General features: G+C 38.8%; 1 protein-coding gene across 1 annotated transcript; it reads right to left on the reverse strand.

Moving 5' to 3' along the window:
* Positions 1-7,086: 7,086 nt before the first annotated feature.
* LOC141379881 (uncharacterized) lies at positions 7,087-13,938 on the reverse strand. Its single transcript, XM_087301815.1, has 2 exons — positions 13,679-13,938; positions 7,087-10,404 (listed from the first exon to the last, which is right to left on the reverse strand). The coding sequence occupies exon 2, from the start codon at positions 9,974-9,976 to the stop codon at positions 8,201-8,203; it is 1,776 nt and encodes a 591-aa protein (XP_087157941.1). The 5' UTR covers positions 9,977-10,404; positions 13,679-13,938; the 3' UTR covers positions 7,087-8,200.
* Positions 13,939-22,089: the final 8,151 nt, after the last annotated feature.

Below are 22,089 nucleotides of genomic sequence, written 5' to 3' on the forward strand. Positions count from 1 at the left end.
TTTCCTTGCTCTCTCTCTCCGCCTCTTCCTGTGATACTCTGCCCTACATAGGTTCACGAGCTGTTTCCTCAGGATTCCTCTCAGATCTTCTAGGCCCGCTCTTTCTACTTCCCCTGCTGCCTTGTACTGCCTCTTTAGTAGCTTAAGTTCTTTCCTGAGACGTTTGATTTCCTTTACTCTTTGGCTTGGAGTATATGCTGATGGAGTGGGTTTGGGTGTCACAGTTCCGAATCGCTCAGCTGCAATGTTCACTATAAGCGTGGTCATTGTTGACAGTCGCTGGTCCACACCACCCTTGCCTGTCACTTCCAGGATCTGATTCACGTCCTTGTCGAACTGGAGCCACTCAGCTTTCTTTGAGGATTGGGGCCACTGGATTCTTGGCTGTGCCAAGGGAACACAGTCAGATCTTGTAACTTGCTGACTTTGGGGGCTTTGTGGACTGTTGTGAGCTGCTGTCACTTGAGGGCAGCTTTGAGTAGCAGGCGAGCGGCCGGCAGCAGGTGTTGGCGACACTAGGAGGCTCTGGGCACTGTGGGTTGCCTCCGGGCCTGGCTCCTCCTGCGTCTTACCAGAAGTTGTAACTTCTGCGCGATGTGTCGTCATCTCTACTGCTTTTGTTGTGGAAAGTTGTGCTGGATCTCAATGAATATCTTCTAAGTTTCAAAAAAGAAGCTGAGGTCTTCGAAGTCCTCAAGTTGAAGCAGTTTATTGTTACAGCAGAGTTGGTCGATCGATCTCTCTCTCCTCCCAATGTTCAAAAACCCACAGTTTATATACAGTTTTTTCCCATAGTCATCATGACATGTCACGCAATTTCCCGGCTCCAATAGTATCCTAGCTTTTTAACTAGTGGCTGTATGTTTTCCTGTTTTTACATATCTTAAGGTCATATAGCATGTGCTTAAAATCATGTGTTTGCACATGATCATGTTGTTTCCATACTTTCTAAATGATTCTCCTTATGTATGCTATTTTGTCAAGGGTTGTTTTTGTCTTGGTCAATACATACATTGTCTAAATGTATTGCATATGCAGTCTGAATGTTCTCACTTCACCGCATGACCAGCCATGTCTCAAGGCCGTAAGGCCCTCAATTATAACGCCCTGTATGCCTGTGTGTTTTCGTCAATTCTAAGGCCCTGCATGTCTGTGTGTTTTTCTCAATTCTAAGGCCCTGCATGTCTGTGTGTTTTTCTCTGCATCACTTGAATGTATTTCTTTATTTTAATAGTGGCAGTTTATATAGTGATTATATAGTGATTACACAATAAAAGTTCCTCTATAATTCTCCTATATAAATTCCCCCTCAGGGACTTAAACATAAAAGTCCCTTTCCTAAATCCCTCACTGAAGTGCAACTTAAGAATCTAACACTTGCCAAGTCTTAACACACTTGTGCAACCAAAAAGTTGCCCATCTATATCCTTATCAATTGTCAGCATCCTTGCGCCGCACTTCAGAGGAGAAACAGAACCAAACATCTCCCTCCACTTTGGACTTTTAGAAGGAGTAAAAGATTCCGCTCTCCCTAACTAAATACTTTCATAGGGAGATCAACACACACAATTATTAGTCAGGTTACATACATATCCTTTGTCAGCCTTGGCCACAGTTGTGAGTATACAGCATATATACTTGATTAATCATCAATTAATAGAAAATATATAAATGTAGAACGTTCTCGGCGCCTATAAAAAAGCTATATCTGATGTTTTATCCCACGTCGCCAGAGGTACTTCTGATTACTGTCTGGTGTCGGAGCAGACAGTGGGTTTTTAAACCGCCAGTAGAGTCTGCTCTTCCGCTTAATTCGCCATTGGATCCCGAGGTGTTTCTTAATCCGTACTCCTTTTGCCTCTTTCCCCGTGTACATCTGATACGAGCTCCGGCAGCTTCGATGAACTCCTAAATACATCCAAAAATGTATACTAGTAAATAGGGCTTTAATAATAATCACACAATTTTATGTTTAGTCCACTCTATTAGTTATGGATGATGCCGTACTTAAGACTCTCATCCTTTTTTTTTTTTTTTTTTTTTTTTTTAGAAATTAGTAAAAGTTAAAAGTTCAAGGAAATTAAAGACAAAAAGAAATTTAAAGTAGTAATTGTCTTTAAAACTCATCCAACTGGTCCAAATCTGGCCCAAAGACTTCGTAGACATGGTCTCTGCAGTCATGCACAAGTCCATTAACTCGCACATTGACCATCTGCTTGGCGGCAGCTTTAACCAGCATAGATCTGAGAAATGGCACAACACAACAAAAGAGAAGGACAAAAACAAGTAGAGCAATTCCTACGAATATTCCAATCTTGATTAACCATTGTCTCCATGATCCAAATACAGAAGCAAATCAGTCACTAAAGTTCTTATCCGCTCCCGCATTTTCTTTTACTTCTTTTCTCAGGTTTTCCAATTTTCGCATGGCTTCCGTGAAAGATCCACCTGGGGCAGTATTATTTGGAATAAAAGTGCAGCAATCCGCTCCGAACATTACGCAAATTCCTCCCCTTTCCGCTAATAACCAATTAAGTGCTTGCCTGTTTTGCCAAACCATTTTACTTGTTGGAGCCAATTGTTCTCCTAATGCTTTAAGAGCATCGTTTGTGTAATTTATGAATCTTTGTTGGTTGTAATAAATATAGTTAATCCATTCAAAATTTTTAATTGCAGTTATCCATACTATTATTGACTCAATTCCGGCTTTTACTTCATCTCTAGCTTTAAACTCATCTGGTATTCCTCTAGGTTGGCCAATTGCATCTATGCGAACTTCTGAGTCAGGTTTATATTTTCTCTTCACCCTATGCTTCCAATTCTGCGGCGTTTGTATATCATTTTGTTCTTTAATCCAATTTGTTATTATCACTTCCTGTATTAGTTTAACCCTAGTGCAAATCCCTTTTCAATTTAAAGGAAGTGTGGGGCGTAATATTCCTCTTCCGCAGATCCAATAATAGTCTGCTACCTGTTCATCTTGTTGCATTAAAGGAAATCGTTTAGGAAATTGGACATTTTGTTCAGCACAATTACCAAATGTACGATTAACTGCCCCGTTATTTTTTTTAATAATTGCCCCTTCTGAAACTGGCAACATTTCATTCGTTATTGTGGCCGTAGCCACTTGGAAGGTTTGCATATAAACACCTTCTTTTCCCCACATATTGTCATTTAGATGCCAAATTATTGCACAATTTCCTTTAAATTTTCCTACATTTTTCGACCCTTTTGTTTGATTATAACATTCATATTCTAATTTCTTATTTATCACATATTTTGTGGGGATCTCTCTTACTGCTGGTTGAACTCTGATATTCATCTCTTTACATTCTTTTTTCAACCTATCATTTTTTTCTAATGTAAATTTGGAGTTTCCTATCATATCAAGACATTCATCAGGGCAAAACGGGGAATCACTGTATGGCATAGCGCAGTTGTTTTTCCTGATTTTTGCACAATGTCTATAATCATGAGGATTTGGGACTACAGTGAGTTTTTTCAAAGGTGATGGCGAGCATATTAGACAATTGGATAGTTGTAAGTCTGAAACTGTGTATTTTACCCAACGGTACCAATCATTGCTGTTAGCTGCTTCTGAGAGTTGATCATCTGAGATCTGATCATAGTCAATTTCTTCATAGATTGCATATGTAGCAGTTTGATTTTCATGTATATCCTCTGGGTCGGCACTTTTCTTTAAACGATTAAATTTTAGCAAAGTACCTTCATTTTGCTGTGAGATATTTACCCCTTTCAGAGAAAATTCAGAGGATGATTGTTGGATACTTTCGTTAATCTTCGTCGGACTGGGATAATCCTCAACTTTTGGAGAAACTTCCTCCAGACTTTCACTCATCTGCATTTGCATCATCATCAGCAACAGCAGGACTGTCTTCCAGACCAGTTTCCTCCTGTTGTTTCCCAGCCACCCGTAGGTCTGCATCAGATATTTCTGCATCTCCTTCTTTGATCGAGTCATGCTGCCCTGGATGGGACTCAAAAAACTGTTATTTGATGTTATATGCTGTTCTCCCTCAACCTCTTGAGTATTTACATGATTTATCAATGGATCGTTGTTCTGTTGTTCCCCTAAACTTTCTAGGTCTTGTTGTCTTTCTCTTAATCTAGGTACTCTAGTACAATGATTCAGATGATACCAGGTGTTGCTATTCTCTACTTGAATTGCAGTTGAGGTTGCTCTTACTACTGTATAAGGACCCTCTCTTCTTGGTTCATTCCATTTCCTTCTAAAAACTCTTAAATAAACCTGGTCTCCAGGTTGTATTAGACATGGTGTATCTTCTTCCTCTCTTACTCACCTGTTCTGCTCCTGTGAATGAATAGCTTCATGTATAGAAGTCAATTGTTGTATATACGCTCTTAGTTCAGTTTGCAACTGCTCTAGTGGAGGACCTTCGTATGGCCCTCTCAGATGGGGAGCAGGCATTGGTCTGCCAGTGAGCATTTCATGGGGCGTTAAATTTGTTATTCTATTTGTCTGCATTCTATAGCTCATCAAGGCTAATGGTAGAGCATCCACCCAATTCATTCTTGTGTCAGCACAAATTTTGTTTAATTTTGCCTTTAGTGTTCCATTAACTCGTTCTACCATTCCTTGAGATTGGGGGTGATATACACATCCCAATCTTTGCTTTATTCTCAATTGTTGAATCACTGTCTTAACAGTTTTCTGAATAAATGCTGATCCATTGTCTGAGCTTATCTGAGATGGAATTCCAAATCTGGGAATGACCTCTCTTGTCAAAAATTTAATCACAGTTCCAGCAGCTTGATCTGGGGATGGCACAGCTTCTACCCATCTGCTGAATCTGTCTATTACTACAAGCATGTATCTTTTGCCCCCTACTGATTTTATCATGTCCACAAAATCTAGCACTAAATGTTTAAATGGTCCTTCTGGTACTGGTATATGTCCTATGGGTGCTGATGTCCCTTTCCTGACATTATTTTGTGCACAAATTTCACATTCGGATAGATAATTATCAACTGTAGCCTGCAAATAGGGAGACCAAAAGCCTTGTTGCTTTATCTTCCTAAGAACCTCCCCCCTCCCGCAATGGTCGAAGCCATGGGCACCTGATATTAAAATTGTCAGAAGTGGTGTGGGAGCAATTATTAGCCCTTCATGGGATCTCCACAATCCATTTGTATCCCTAGTAGCCCCTCTATGCTGCCATGTTGTTAACTCATATGGTGTAGCTTGTTCCTGCATTCTTACTACATCTTCTATTTGTGGCTTTGGTTGGATCAGAACAGATGGGGCCATAACTGCTACTTTGCACCCAGAGGCTTGTTTGGCATATGAATCTGCTGCATTGTTTCCTTTTATGATGTAATCCCTACCTTTTTTGTGTGCTTGGCATTTAATAATTGCAAGCTTTTTTGGATACATCATAGCTAAGATCAAATCATTGATTTGGTCAGAATGCTGAATTGGAGTGCCGTCAGTTTTCTTAAATCCTCTTTGTTTCCAAATAGCCCCAAAGAGATGACAGACACCATGTGCATACGCTGAATCTGTATAAATGTTTACAATTTTGTTATTGCCTAAAACACAGGCTTTAGTCAATGCCTTCAGTTCAGCCAATTGTGCAGAGCATGGTTGATCACAATGCTGTACCACAATTGGATTGAAATTTTCTCCTTCCTTTTGAACTACAGCATATCCAGCATGATATCCCAAATGATCTCTGAAGCAAGAACCATCCACAAAATAGTCAAGTTCAGCATTGAATATTGGAGCTGATTCTAAATCTGGTCTTAATCTGGTAAAGGCCAAAGACTCAGCAACGCAATCATGAGGCGTTCCTTCCCCCTCTAGGGGAATATAATTGGCCGGGTTTACAGTAGTACATCGCTTTATGGTTATATCTGGGTAAGTCAAAAGAGATAAATATGTCAAACTTCTGGCCTGAGTCAAAACAAATCTTCCCTGCTCCAATAATTCAACTACTTTATGATGTGTATAAATAATTACTGGATAACCCATAGTTATTGCTGATGCCTTTTCATATGCATAGTGAACTGCGGCCAGACCCTGCTGATTGCATGGAGGATAGCCTTGAGCAACCATATCCAGCTTGGTGCTGTAATATGCTATTGCTTGCTTTTTTCAGCCATCACATGTATTCTGCATCAATACTGCTGATGCATATCCATATTTCCTGTCAGAAACATATAAGTGGAAAGGTTTATCATAATCTGGCATGGTAAGAGCAGGAGCTGTCTGCAGTTCCCTTTTAAGTGACTCAAATGCTATCAGAGCATCAGTTGTCCATACAAGAGTCACTTTCAAATTTTGGTGTCCTGCTTCCTTAATTAACGTTCGCAAAGAAGCAGTTTTTATAGCATAATTCTCTATCCAATCAGCGCTAAACCCCATCATTCCCAAAAACGTCATCATTTGGCACACTGTTTGTGGTTGAGGTATTTTAGCTATTCCTTTTAACTGATTTGGTGATATAGCCTTTGTTTTGTGAGCGATTATGCGTCCTAGGTATTCTACCTGGGGTAGACAATACTGTAATTTTTCTTTAGAAACTTTGTGCCCTCCTTCTGCCAATTTTTGCAACACTTTTATGGAGTCTTGGTGACACTGCTCCAGTGTAGGGGAGCAGATCAGCAAGTCATCCACATATTGAATGAGTGTACTATTAATTATCAATTCTTCCAAATCTGTTTTTAAGATTTGATTGAATATATGTGGCGAGTGCTTAAATCCCTGTGGCATTCTGGTGTAAGTATACTGTTTACCTTGATAGGTAAACGCAAAAAGATGTCTACTTTCCTCTGCTAAAGGTATGCTGAAAAAGGCAGAGCACAAATCAATAACAGTAAAATAGGTAGCTGTGGGTGGAACATTTGTTAACAGAGTATGGGGATTTGGCACCTCTGCAGGCTTCTGTCCAATCTTCTGTTATTTCATTTATTGCTCGTAAGTCATGAACTAATCGCCATTTAGCCTTATCTACTAATTCTACCGGCAATATGGGTGTATTACAGAAAGCTGAAGTTTCTATCAACACTCCTGTCTGCTGTAATCCTTCTATGGTTTTTCTAATTCCTTCTATTGCTTCTTTTTTTAGGGGGTATTGTGATCTTCTGGGGAATCTTACACCTGGTTTTGTTTTTATTCTAACAGGGTTTGCTGATTTCACTAGTCCTACATCAGTTTCATGTTTTGACCATAATTCTTCTGGAACATTTGTTTCCATTTCTTTTAATAGTTCAAGGGTCTTTGAATGTACTATATCTTTTTCCACAGCTATCTCTACCTCTTGGGGTTGCCCTATCATTTCAGTTTCCCATAGTATTTTTAAGTAGATTCTATCCTTTGATTGGTATATTCCCTCATTTTCAGTCCTTTCCCATTCCCTAGATTCTGCATGTCTTAACATGGGTCCTAACTCTTGTGAAGAACATCCCTTACTAACATAAAGGGTGACATGGGGTGTTGAATCTGGGACCCTAAACCACTCTTTAAGGAAATCATTTTCTTCTATTTTCAAAACTGCTCCTTGAGGCCCTATTATTATATATGGGGATTTCAACAAGATTTTGTGATTCCTTGTTTTTTCAAGCCAAAGTCTTTCTAAGTCTTCATCTTGTTCGTTATCGTAAATAACAGTGCAGTGTGGTTCTTCATTTGGTCTTTTGGAATTTATCAGTTTCTCTTCTATGTATTTGCCCCAAGCTGAAATCACTTTTTCTACTTGGTCTTTAATTTCTCCTATCCAGTAGATGATCAGTTCACTTCTTTGGCATTTGGTCATCATCATCCATTTAGCTTTATCATTGTCTATATATATAAACCATCAGGGGAGCACCAGATCTTCAGGTTGAGCTTGCACAATGCGTCTCTTCCAAGTAGATTTATTGGAGTTTGATCAGATATCAGGATAGGTATTTTTATTTCATTGTCCTTAATCTTCATCAGTACCGGAACCGTTAAGGGATTTAATTGTGTTATTCCCGAGAATCCTACTGTCTCAACATATTTTCCAGACCTGGGGAGGTGAGTACCATCTTTTGTGCTTACACTTGTTAGGCAGGCACCAGTATCTAACATGGCTGCCATGGTTTTTCCTTCTATGCTTAGTTGTATAATTGGCTCCTGATCAGCATTTTTTGATAGCATCGGAAGCTGATTTCTCCCCGTAGGATTCTCTGGGCAGCCCTAATATCCTTGATTTGGTCCACGCCATGGATTGACTGGGCCAGTCATTTGTTGCTCGCGATTCTGCTGTTGTGGGCGATTTTGATTCCAGGATGGTTGAGACTGCATTCCTTGGTTCCATTGTTGTGGCATATACTGTTGACAAGGATTCTCATGTGGACAGTCTTTCTGAATGTGTCCAGGCTGATTACATCCCCAACAGAGTGTAGGAAAGCCTCTTGGTCTTTGTACCTGCATTGGTCTTCCTCTGCCTCTTCCAGCCTCATTGGGTCGGGTCCAGTTGTTTCCTCTTCTGGGTTCTGTGTTCACATAGATGTTTATTGGGGGTTGTACCACTCCCTTGTGTGATAGATGTAGTTGATCTCCAGCAGGGGGCATAGATGTGTTACTTGAGGGATTAATTGCCACTGGTGCCATTATAATAGAATCGTCTTCTTTCTTGATAGGGGCTTGTATCTTTTTTTTCTTACTTGACAATTCATCTAGCTGCAATTGTGTTAATCGTCTTTGGAGCTCTCTCTCTTGCTGCTTCAGTCTTAGCTCTTGCTTTCTATAATGTTCGACAGCATGTGAGACATAATCACAAAATTCCTTAAAGGGTTTTGAATGTAACCCTACCACATCTTCTAGTTTTGTTTTCACTGGTTGTGGCATGGCCTCCAGTATTGCTGTTCTGAACAGGGTAGATAGCACTGTGTCAGCCTCAGGATTCTTCTCCAGATCATCTCTCCATCTTTTCAGTTGCCTCTGGATGTAGCTTGTTGGATTCTCTGTGTCATCCATTTGGTCTCCTCTCAGTAAACGGGGGTCCATTTGAGTTGGATATTCTTTTCTCAATGTTTCCCATATCACACGTCTGTGGTTGTCAAATGATGCTGCATCTCCAAGATTGTCTTTTGCACTTTCAAGACCTGATAGCTCAAAAAGTTCATTCAGTCTGGAGCCTCCAAGGATTTTGGCCAAAAGGGCTTTAATGTCTCCTATAGCCAGGAGTTTGCCTGTAGTCTCATCTTCGAAGTGTCGAATCCATTTTCCTGCACCTTCATGAATGTCAGGTAATCTGGAAATCAAGCCCTCCAAATCCTGGTTTGCCCAAGGAACATATTCAGCCTGGTGTCCTTTCAGTAGTATCGGAAATTGTTTACTTGCCTGTAGCTTTTGATCTGTTCTTGATCGCAGTCGTCTGATATATGGTACTTCATCTTCATCCATTTCCAAACAAAATCTTCCTGTCAAGAGTTCAGGCTCTCTTCTTCTCATTTTCTTCCTTCTCTTCTGGCGCTCTTGTTGCTCCACTTCTTCTTCATCAGTTTCTTCCCCACCAGATAGCATTGCGAATGATGCAGTGTTTTTTCTCTGCCTTTCTCTATCATCCTTTTTTCTCACATCCAGAGATGATGTCATTGGCCCAGTTATAAAATCAGTTCTGTCTTTTTGCATAGCTTCTAGGTAACCTTTTACCTTTAGTTTCTCTTTTTCTGCCTTCAAGTGGGTTTCATCAATTTCTTTTACCGGTTCTCCATTCTCTTCCATTCTTGAGAAACTGCAGCTGTTATTTTGGCTCAGCATACCTGGTTCTGGTTTTTTATAATAAAATAGTTCTTCCCCCAAACTCTGCTGAAGTTCTTCCACCCATCCTTCTGTTACTCGTCCTTCAGCTCCCTTGATGTTTATGAGGGCATCTCCTTCCTTCATATCTCCATTTGACTCTTTTTCCTTCCTTTCCTCAATCAACACATCCCCTTCTATGTACACTTGTCCACTTATTGTTGGCATCTGTTTCTTCAACTGATCATATAATGTTGTTGGGGGTGGTGGAGCATAAGGAGGAGGGAATTCTTCCTCTTTCTCTCCCACCTTGATGTGAGCTTTTCCACTTTCCCCTTGAGATGTCTTCTTTAATTGGCGTCTAACAATTATGGCCTCATCCTTAAATAACCCTAAAATCTGTAATTCTGTTTTTTCTCTTTTCTTTTTTCTGACTGATCTTTGGGTTTATGGTTTTTTATTAATGTATCCATATCTCTAAGGTTAATTAAATCAAATGTTCCACCTACTGGCCACTTGGTAATTATCCCTCTTGTCCTCTTCTCCCATTTCTTGGACATTCCTTCTACGATGCCCTTGAGCAGAGGAAATTTGGAAGATATCACTTCTACTGGAGTCGCCATTTGTTCTGACATCAGGCCTTCAGCTGTCACAATCTGCAAGATCACAAGTTATTATCATGTTTTTTTTTTCCAAGTTGAATCTATACTTTTATCTTCATGTGTATTTTGTGTATGGTTCTGCCTTACTGCAGCTGATTCTTTTTCCCTAGATACTTCAATATAACCCTTGCACATTCTTCTGTCATTCTATTTGATTCTGATTCATCATTATCTTGATATAGGTAAAATTCTTTTAATCTTGTAGCATAAGTGGCACTACTCCATATCCAATTTTCACCCAAACTGACCAATTCTATTTCCCACTTTTTGCACAAATTAGCCTTTTTTAGTCTTGCATAAATGTATCCTTTCCAATATTGATATGTAAGGGATTCAGTTAATTGTGTTCTACGTCCCTCACATACTGTCATATTAAGACCCACTTTATCCTCTGGAATATCTCCTACCCCCATTAATTTAAGAAGTTCTTTTTTCTCATGTACTCTTATCATTCTTTTCCCTCGTTTACCCCTCATTCTTTTTTCTTTTTTCATCTTTGTACGTTAATGGTTACTTCCTGGCATCTTACATGGATAAGCCCTTCTCCCTGTCCTGTTTAATTTCACTCTCACACATAGTTCCCTTAGTGTAATTTTTGGTCTGTACCTTTGCCTCCCCTCATTTACTACTTCAGGTTTCTTTTTTTTCCATTCTCCTGGTCTTGTCCAAACGCATAATACCAGCCTAGGCCTTTTCAGCACCATAACTGGGTTATCTCCCTGATTTTGATAATTCGGTACTACTTTTGGACTCAAAGGAATCTCCAATTCAAACGGCTTTTGGGTGCATGTTCTTCTAATTCCACACCTTCTACAGTATTCTTACAAATAACTTTTTACTGTCTTTAATGTTACATGTTTTTCAATGGCTGCTTTCCAATCTACAGTAGGCCATGCTGTCTCTGCCCTTTCCAGATTGATCGGTCTAATCAAAGCTTGTAGAATTTCTTCTTTTTTTTCATCGGTTAATATTTGTTTTTTCCCGTTTATATCTATATACGTTGACTCATTCCAAAAATGAGTATATTTACCTTCTGACTCAATCAAAGCCTGAGCTCTTCTTCGATCTTCCTCTGTTTCAAAGGTCTTAACTCTAAACAACCTGCGTTCAGCGTCCATCTATAAACTTTCAACAATTCTCTTCTTACACTTATCTTATCTTATTATATACACACTCACCTAATCACAGTATCTAATGTAATAGAATTTTCTACTGTTTTTATGGGCAAGAGAGGTTGGGTTTCTCCACTTAAATCACAAAGATGGCAATTTTCTGAATGACCAAATAGTCTGCAGATCCAACTTTTTGGTGGGTTTTTTGTTCTTTGCACTCTCCTTGTAATCAACTTTATTATATCCATCTACTTCCCCATTACATATCCTAATATTTTCACTTAGAAACCCCCTTTTTATTATTATTTATTTATTATTATTATTATTATTAATATTTATTTCTTTCTTTTTAAATCCTCACTATCATTAAACTAAGCCCTATTATTGACTGAATTAAATTATATTTTTAAGAATTTATTATTTGACATGTCTGTTATACTCCGCATATCTTTATGACCAAAATGTATTTATTTCATAATCTTACAATCTTTTTAATTCTTCTTTTTGCCACAGAACATGCAGTTTATTAATTTTATTTATTATATATCTATATCTATATATCTATATATATATATATATATATATATATATATATATATATATATATATATATATATATTTGTTATATTCTACAATAGTGTTTCTTTTTTAACCGCTTTTTATTACAGACACACTATTAAACACAAACACTTAGCCACACACTCTCCCTCAAATTCAGAGGTCTCCTTCTTTCACCCTTTGTCCCTTTATTTACAGGGCTCATTCAGTCATTCATTCCTCTCAGTGCAACACGGAGAGCGTCCGTCTCTACCGGGTCCCACTTAAGAGACGGTCCAGGAGGGGTGCGCTCTGCTTGTTCACCAATACGGAATTTATAGCCTCATTCACTCATGCATTCACACAATCACAGCCACACACAACACTAAAAGCGGTAGCTACAAAGATTTTCTTGTACTCCTATATACTTTTGTTTTTTAATCTCTTAATTTCCAAAAAATGCTCTATGCATATCTTATATTATCACAAAATAACTTCACAAATCTAAGTTAGTTACTAGTTTATCTCTAATATTTCACTGCCTTTTTTTTTTTAACAAGCAATACTATAATCAATTGCGTACAAGTTATTATTTTTCTTCCAAAAACTCCCTGTATTACTTTTTATTTCTTGTCTATGTTTAGGCACAATTTAAGTGTTTTTTTTTTTTAACATCACAAGTAGATTCTGGGAGACAAAACAAATTTTCTACTAACCAATACTATTTTATCTATCTATTCAATTATTTAATATTTTCTTTAAATTTTTTTCCTCCAGTCTAATACTATTTTATTTATTTATTATTTATTTATCACTATCTTTCAATCTCTTAACCACCATTCTATCTTTTTTCTCACACAAAAAACATCAGCAACCTCACACTCTAGCACTCAGCGTTTTCACACAGACATTCTTCTTCTCATACTTCAAATCCAAGTTTCAAATCTCTCAACACATGTATTCTCAGTCACAAATCTCACAGTATATGCTTTTCTTATTCAATTCTCTTTCTAGAAATTGCAAGAAAAAATTTCTCCATTCACACTGGTCCAGACCACATAAAAACATAAAATATAGACTAACAAGACTTACACAGGTCAGTTCACTAAGATCCAGCCCTCCTTATAGGTGCTTTTGAGGTCAGATTAAAGGCCTCCTCCCAATTTCCCTGTATCTATCGGGAGAGTCTTACTCAATCCACAGGCGAGTACAGAGACGCAGAGCGCTCCTTTGCTCTAACTACAACTACAAAAAGCGATCTTTAGTGCTACCTTCGCGCGATCTGCTCCCGCCTCTTGCATAGCAATTCATGCATGTAACTCTCTTTCATACGCATTTAATTTACAGAAATTTGTTAATATATAATACAAAGCCATTAGTTAGTGCATAATATAGAGCTATTTGTTAGTACAAGCACATAGCTTGACAACCTGGAAGACCTCTTTTTCTTATAAATAGTTCACTTCACTATTCTTTTACTATATTTTAAATTAAATTTAGTCAATTTCAAGGTTCTTTTTAATGGTGAGGTATATTTGTAATAAAGATGAAGGTGCCTGGACCACCTCCCAGCATTCTCATCAGAGCATCAAAAAATATTTAAGCTAAATTTTGCTTACCTTTTTTAAATTTGTGCACTTTTATTTTTTTTGGTCTCTGCGTGAGCGTCTGCCAGGATCCGTCGACACCCTCTTCCTCAGTCTGCCTCGATCCAGCCCCACGATGAAGGCGCCAAAATATGTTGTGGAAAGTTGTGCTGGATCTCAATGAATATCTTCTAAGTTTCAAAAAAGAAGCTGAGGTCTTTGAAGTTCTCGGCTGGACCTTGTATTGCCATGCTCAACCCTCGAACGCAAACCGCAGAAACTGACGGTGGCGCGGAAGAATGGAGACATGAAAATACACGTCCTTTAGGTCTATAGCTGCAAACCAATCCTGAGGACGAACGCATCGGAGGATGCGCTTCTGCATGAGCATTCTGAACGACAGCTTGCAAATGCAGCGGTTCAAAACGCGCAGATCTAGGATTGGCCGTGACCCACCGCTCTTTTTGGGTACGATAAAGTACGGGCTGTAGAACCCGCTCTCCATCTCGGCTGGAGGTTCTGGCTCGATTGCACCCTTCGCCAGGAGGGCAGCAATGTCCTCTCGCAAGACAGGGGCGGACAGGGGATTGACCCTGGTGAAATACACGCCAGTGAACTTGGGTGGCCGTTGCCGAGTCTGATCGTGCGTGTGAGCCACCGAGAGGGGCTGGCCCGCGCTAACCAGGAAGGCAGAGCCCTCGCTAATGACGTCACCGCAGCAATCGCTGATGTACCAGCGGGGGGGGGGCAGCGCGGAGCGGGTGTGCTGATCTGGGGAGTGGAGGGTCCCACAGAAGAGCTAGAGGAGAGCGATTCGCTCTGGCTCCGCACCCTGACTCCGGAGAGGGGGCTTGGGGGCTGGGAGAAGGGAGACCGTCCCCCCAGCGTCCGTGAGTCGCTGGTGGAGCATGTAGACCCTGCGAGCTGAGAGGCAGCGCGTCCCAGACTGGCTGGGCTTGAGCTGTGACATCCGGGGAAAGGGAAAAGAGCTCTTTTACTGAATTTTTGGTGGCACTGAAAAGTACCGTTGGGATATGGGCCCCGCCCTCCAGCGGGGAAAGAGCAAATTTCCTCCTCTCTGGATGGCCTGTCTCAGGGACGCTTCGCGGTCCGTTTACCGGACTTAGCGGCGCCCTGGGCAGGAGGGGCTGCCGGCTTCGCCGGAGGCGGGGACGGGGCAGCAGCCGTTGTCGGGCGCCCTCGGCGAGGAGCAGCGGAGGTGGATGGCTCATGGACCATAAATCTCTCTGGTTTTGAAAATCGTTGTTCGTAATTGTTCTTAGCCCTTAACATCATATTCATCAAAAGACGGTTTATGTGCAAGTAACCGCACCGGTCCGAGCAGGTAACGAGCCAGCATGGGAGACAAGCTCCGATAAGATTGCAGAACAACGTCTGTCCCTGGATCCAAGGAGTCAGCTTTACGCGATCACCAGCTGGCTTCCGTTACATAAGGGCAAATATAGATGACTAAAACCTCATTTACTCATTTTACTCATACTTTTTATTATTTATAATGTCCAAGGCATTGATATTAAAATTAAATGCTACTTTTTTTGCCTTTATTAGCCTTTTTCTCACCTGTTTACTGGGTTAAAAATCTTACATTATTCCATCTCCACCTGCTGGTGAAAGCTAGAGCAGCTGGCGATCTTCACTCTGCAATCTATTGCTTCTCCTGCAGTTCCCGGATGTAAAGTTGAATTTTATCAGTCGAATTTGATCCACTGAATTTATGGAAGCGAATATTAGAACTGAAATAAAATGAACTGAAAATGACCTTTTGAATATTATACATCGTATTTTTAAAGGGTATTGAATATTTTGTAAGTGAAATCTGAAAATTGAATATGAATTATTGAATTTTTAAGTATGAAAACGTGTTTGAAATATTTTTCGTTGAAATATTCACAGCTTAAATAAACAGATATGTTAAATTTCAGGACCTAAAAATACAAACCCTGGAATTCAAGTCATTAAAATGCAAGAACTTGTTAATACGGTGTATTATTTTTTTCAGTTTGTGATATTCAACAAGCTTTTTAATTCAAGACTTTAGGCATTGATTTTGTTCCATAGCTGAGACTTGGCACCGAGATATGGTCTGTGTTTGGCCCTTGTCTGCAAGCCAGATTTGGTCCAGTCATGTACCGCAATTCACTGCGGCATGTAGGCCAAGCAAAACCTGATTGTGTGGGCCAGAGAAATTTGGCTATGTGGGACACTTTTATGCATTAGACATTAGTTTGTGGCAATTTCAAAGCAAAAGCTTTTGGAGTGAACACACACTTGAACAAATTCGTTAAACACAGCCATCAGGTGTGCACACACACTGGTGCATAACTGTAGACACAGCAGGAAGGTGTAAGCAGAATAAAAAAGCAACGGGTGAGTTTATCTGTCTTCAATAAATATGAAAGGCAATGTTGCAGTAAGGAAATAGATAGTCAGGAAGAGATTTACCTGAATCAGGGCTTTAAGTATTCTGGCACCGTGCCATCCGGCCATGAGGGAGAAAAAATAATATTTTAGAGCCTGCGCATGTGGTTTAATTAGGGATGCTCAAAATAATTGATTGACCGTTAACCAAAAGGGTGCATTTATAACCAGTTAAACGATTAAATACTATTATTTTATATATTCTTAAAGTTTGGCTGTATAAGGGACCGATCACTGAAAGTGCATTTTGCGTTGAGAGGGGCATCTGTTGAATGGTTTACTAATGGCTGCAAGTGTTTTACGCGCTGCTTATGCACCCTGCACACCTCGCGTTTTGCTATTGCTCGATGTTTGCTCGAGAGGGAAAAGCATGTTACCTCAGCAAACATGCATGTCTACATTTGTATTTTGCTAAAGAAGCGTAATGAAAAAAGGATATTTTTGATCACAGTTTGACAGATGAGTTGGCAAAAACCAGCGCTGATGTTGACCACCTCATAACTCAACAAAAAGGCTATTGATGATTTGGTGTACAACCAAACCAACCAACTTTTTTTCCATTTGGAAAATTATTAATAGTTCTTATATAATATCTTATATAATATATTTATAATATAATTTTTAAGATAGCCTATATAATCTACGAATCAAACAAATCCAAATATTATCTTAATTGTTATAGAATGATAACTCCCAAACTGAGGCTTTTATTTTACAGCTAATAAAACATGTATGCAAATTAATGCAATATCATATGTAAACGGGGGTGAGGCAGTGGCGCAGTAGGTAGTGCTGTCGCCTCACAGCAAGATGGTTGCTGGTTCGAACCTCAGCTCAGCTGGTGTTTCTGTGTGGAGTTTGCATGTTCTCCCTGCCTTCGCGTGGGTTTCCTCCAGGGGCTCCGGTTTCCCCCACAGTCCAAAGAAACAGGTGCAGGTACAGGTGAATTGGGTAGGATTAAATAGTATATGAGTGTGTGTGTGTGGATGTTTCCCATAGATGGGTTGCGGCTGGAAGGGCATCTGCTGCGTAAAAACTTGCAGGATAAGTTGGCGGTTTATTCCGCTGTGGTGACCCCGGATTATTAAGGGACTAACACGACAAGAAAATAAATGAATGAATCATATGTAAACAATAATATTGTTATACAATAAGTCAACATATGAGCCTTGAGGTTCATTGTCATTGTATTCATCACACGCAGTGCACATGAACTGCGAGTGAGACGGAGGAAAGAAGTCTTTAATCTAATGATTTCTAATAAAATGCTGACATAGGTTTTGTGAAATAAATAATAACAGCGGAGCATTAATTAAATGGATATTTCCTTTGGAGTGATCAATATTTTATCTGGTAGCCTAATATTTTTTTTGATGGAAGAAAAAAACATGATTGGACAAACAGCAGACCTTCAGCCTCCTCCACTGCACCAGCTCCATCTTCTAGTCTAAATGTCTTAAAAAGAAAGAGTTTGCAGGACTTTGCTTACAACCCAGAAAAAAAAGTGATAATGACCTTGATTTCAGTTTATTTTAATGTGCATGTGTATAAATATTTTTTGTACCTTTGTCCTATGCAGTCTGTCTTGATCTGCTGTTAGAAGAGGTATTGTATCTCAGCAAACTGGGCTGCAACTGGTCAACTGCCAAGTTTGTCTATGTCTAGAAACTGTATTGCCTCTGACAACACAGTTTTGTGGGCGAGGGGCTGATTTAGTGCATTGTAGTGAAAGCATGTGCCATTAGGGGGCCAGTAAGGCAAGGACTACATTGTAAATAATGATTTGCCTTGCCCTCACATTTAACTGCATCTGCCTTTTTAATGTGAGACTCTATGACAGCTTTAGCACGACAAACTAAAAGGACATTTTTCAGCTATCAGTAGCTGACAGCCATTACCCTTGCTTACACACCAATCTCAGCATGCACTGTCAGGCACAAGGAAGATGCTGCTACTCCCTACCCGTGTCAGTTGCACCAGGTATCATTTCAACTCTAATTAGCAACACTGTTGCGAAAAACAAATATACTCTCTATTTTTGTCCTGATATGTATATTCTAATGTCTTTGTGTCTCCTCCACATTCTCCCTTTCTTCCTCCCCTCCTGCTTTTATTCTTGTTTTTCTTTCTGCTTTTCTCCTTGTTCTTGTGTCGGCAGAATGGTGCATTTCTTCATCTACACTACAGGCGGAATGTGTGATTTTGACAGTCATTAGATGAGACTTAAATTAATACAGACAATGGGGAAAATTTATTTTTCCTGGCAACTGGATTATTTTTCATTTGTTACAATTGTTATTTAGAGCCCACTTCATTTAAAACATGGTAAATATTATTAATTCAATCAGTCTTGTTTACAGTTTTGTCTATATTGCAGTCATGTCAACATCAATGGCTCCTCTCCCTCCAAGCTCACTTAATTAGTTGGTAACAATAACAGTACATGAATAATTATGTGTTTATGTAAACTAAACATTACTTTTTTGTGAACTAAAGATGAGTTAATGCATGCACTAATCACAAACTAACTTTTACTACAACATGAGTCACATGAGTTCATGTGTGAAAAACGGCTACCTTAATTGTTAGTGCTTATTTGTTAATGTATTAGGTTTTGCTTAATTTAACCATCTTGAACAAATGATATTTATTAATTAATTCATTTTCCTTTAGCTTAGTCCCTTTAGCCAATTTTAGTTTATTCCATTCGCCGATACAGCATATCTCTGAATGGTGGGGGAAACTGGAGCACATGGAGAAAACCCATGCAATCATGGGGAGAACATGCAAACTTTACACAGAAATCTGTGTAAAAAACCTGCAACCTTCTTGAGCAACTGTGTCGCCAAACTCATGACATGTTAATGTATAATTATATTGTGACTTTACTTTGAGGAGTAAACTACAAACTACAGGATCATGAACTACATTCATAACATAAACTCCTTATGCATGTCTAGTGCGTTTACACTGAATAACAATGGAAAAGTGTTCTGTCAACATAAACATAAGCAGTTTAAACACGGGAGTTCATGGGTAGTAAAGGATAAGTTTATGGTGATGTGCCCCTCAAAGTAATCACATAATTATACATTAACAGGTCACAAGTTTATGTTGGTTACATTTAGCTTAAACTTAAATGTTATTTAAGATAATAATTAACAACATACTAACAAGTAAAAAAGTAAGCTGTTATTCACACTTGAACTCTTGTAACTCATGTTTTAGTTAAAGTTGGTTCATGATTAGCATGTGCCATAACTCATAATTAAATCATAATAAAGTAATGTTTAGCAATGTTTTACATTCATTTATTCATTTTCTTTTTGGCTTAGTACCTTTATTAATCTGGGGTCGCCACAGCAGAATGAACCGCCAACTTATCCAGCATATGTTTTACGCAGCGGATTCCCTTCTAGCCACAACCTATCACTAGGAAACACCCATACACTCTCATTCACACACATACACTACGGACAATTTAGCCTACCCAATTTACCTGTACCGTATGTCTTTGAACTTGTGGGGAAACCGGAGCACCTGGAGGAAACTCACACGAACGAGGGGAGAACATACAAACTCCACACGGCCAGCTGACCCAGCCGAGGCTTGAACCAGCGACCTTATTACTGTGCCAACAGGTTGCGCAATGTTTAACATATTAATACTGTAGGGATAGTTTACAGTTTAACCCAAAGAATGACCAGTCTGGTTGATGAAGAAGAGCCGGAGTCAGAGATTTAAAAAAAATTAATCAAGTTTACTGAAGACAGTTTGCAGTTTCATTCGCAGAAGCCAGCTTCAACACTCGCAACGAGTTCCTAGGCCGCTCTGACTTACAGTTTCAACAATCGAACAATTATACTCTTTACACAAGTCCAGAAAAGGTGGGATCCAGGTAAACAGTTCTCATTGGTTACAACAGAAATAGACAATTCTAAATACATGCGTCAAAGAAACATAGTATCTACTTCCAGATATGGATGGCCTTAATGTGTGCGTCAAAGAAAGCATTGTATCTGTCTCCAGATATGGATGGCGACCTGATGCCTAGAGGTGAGGTCGCCCTAAGTTATTAGGAGCTGATGTCCGACCTGTAAAAAGCTAAACCAGGAATACAATAGACAAAAAAGACCATCTGTGTTAAAGACTCAAGGATGTTACTTGTATGTTCAGCTGTGTTATCAGGCTGATTCACAGTCTCCTGCAATATCTTTACTCCACACAGTCTATCTCCACACAAAAAAGAATTACATTAAAATTAATTATACTCAAAACAGATCAATCAAACAGCTATAATATTATAGGCAATATCAGGACAACTAGAACAGGTGTCTTCTTCTCCTCTGTATTGGACCTCCAGTCATAGGAACAGAAGGGGAGAGAGAGAGAGAGATCTCCATGACCTATGACCTGGTTTGTGTGTTTCCTGAAAACAAAGTTAAAATAGACAGGCAAAAAGAGAAACAACGACACAGAACATTTTTGCAGTAAGCAGTTTTAACTTATTCATTAGTTAAAATCAATTCACAATTAAATACTTAGAAACAGGATGATGAAAAGGATAAACGGTGGTCCATGATGAGACGGATTGGAAAGCAGAAATCCGAATCCTTCAATACACAATTATTTATGCACTGTTATTGTAGTATTACCAATGTTACAACACTGTAAAAAATGTGTACACTCAACTCAACTTAGTTAAGTCATTTTGTTGCATTGACTCAGATTTTATTGACTTATTATCTAAGTTTTCTCAACTTAAAATTTTTAGTTGGATGTAGGACACTGGATGTAGGAGGTTTAGTTAAATGATTGACCCGACATCTTATTTTAAGTTAAGTGCACTTGCAAAGTTTTGTTTTAATAGGTTAACTTACATTATCAAGTTAGCAGAACTTGCCAAGTTTAGTTTAAATACATTAACTTACATTATCATATAAACTACACTTGCCAGGAGTAGTTTTTATTCATAAACTTACATTTTCAAGTTTATTGAACTAAATCTATATTTTCTCAATTAAAAACAGAACAGACAACAAAATACATTATACATTTTATTAAAGGTCATTACTCCCAATTTAACATAATGCACTTACAATATAATTGTATTTACAAAGTAGTTTTACAAAGTAATTGGAAAGTAAAAGTAATCTAAAGATGAAAAAGAAAAAAAAAAGAAAAATAACTTTAAAAGTTTAAGATACACAACTAACACAGGGTCTTGAAAAAAAAAGACATTTGAGTGTTCTCTTGCACTACAGATATCTACTGCAGTGTTCATCAGCAGTTTCTGATCCCTCAGTTCTTCAGAATTTGTGTGCTGTATAACATGTCAAACAATAAAAAAATAATTTCATTTCTTAATGATGTCAAAGACATAAACACAACATGTACACCAAATCTTGTTTACCTACAAATCATTACTTGAGTTATAGCAGTGCTTTTAGCTGTGTCTTATGACAATCCATTGATTGGTTGTAGTGAAACTTGCAGTTTCCTTTCGGGAGGGGAACTTCAATGATATGTGGAAACTTTTACAATGCTGTCAACCCTGGGAACTTAAATAGACAGATGTATGTGTAACACAATGAGTAAATATATTGCATTACAAAGGAAATGTAAATAAGAAGGATTTAGCACCAGGTTGCTTCTGACACTAACTAGATATTGTGATAAAGTGAGCACAGTTTTACGCCAGCAGGTGGCGGTAGAGTAGCGTGGTAAGGTGCAAAAGTTGATGCATGCAAAACACAGGTGCCGCTACTAAGACAATTAATTCATCTTTTTCAGGTAAGCTGCTGAGAAATATGAGAGAATAAGTGTGCTAATGTTTTGTATGGTTATATGTATAGTTCCCAGCATGTGTGAAGAAGTGAGTGAAGCATATGTTAAAAAAGCATATGTTAAAGCATTTGTTAAAAATTCACCATGTTATGCATTGATTTAGAAGTTTGCAAAAGTGTAGCATGGTTTCATGTGAGGACACGTATGTTGTTTAAGTT

Source organism: Danio rerio, chromosome 21, assembly GCF_052040795.2.
Source record: "Danio rerio strain M-AB ecotype USA chromosome 21, GRCz13ab, whole genome shotgun sequence".
In the NCBI taxonomy this organism is placed as follows: domain Eukaryota; kingdom Metazoa; phylum Chordata; class Actinopteri; order Cypriniformes; family Danionidae; genus Danio; species Danio rerio.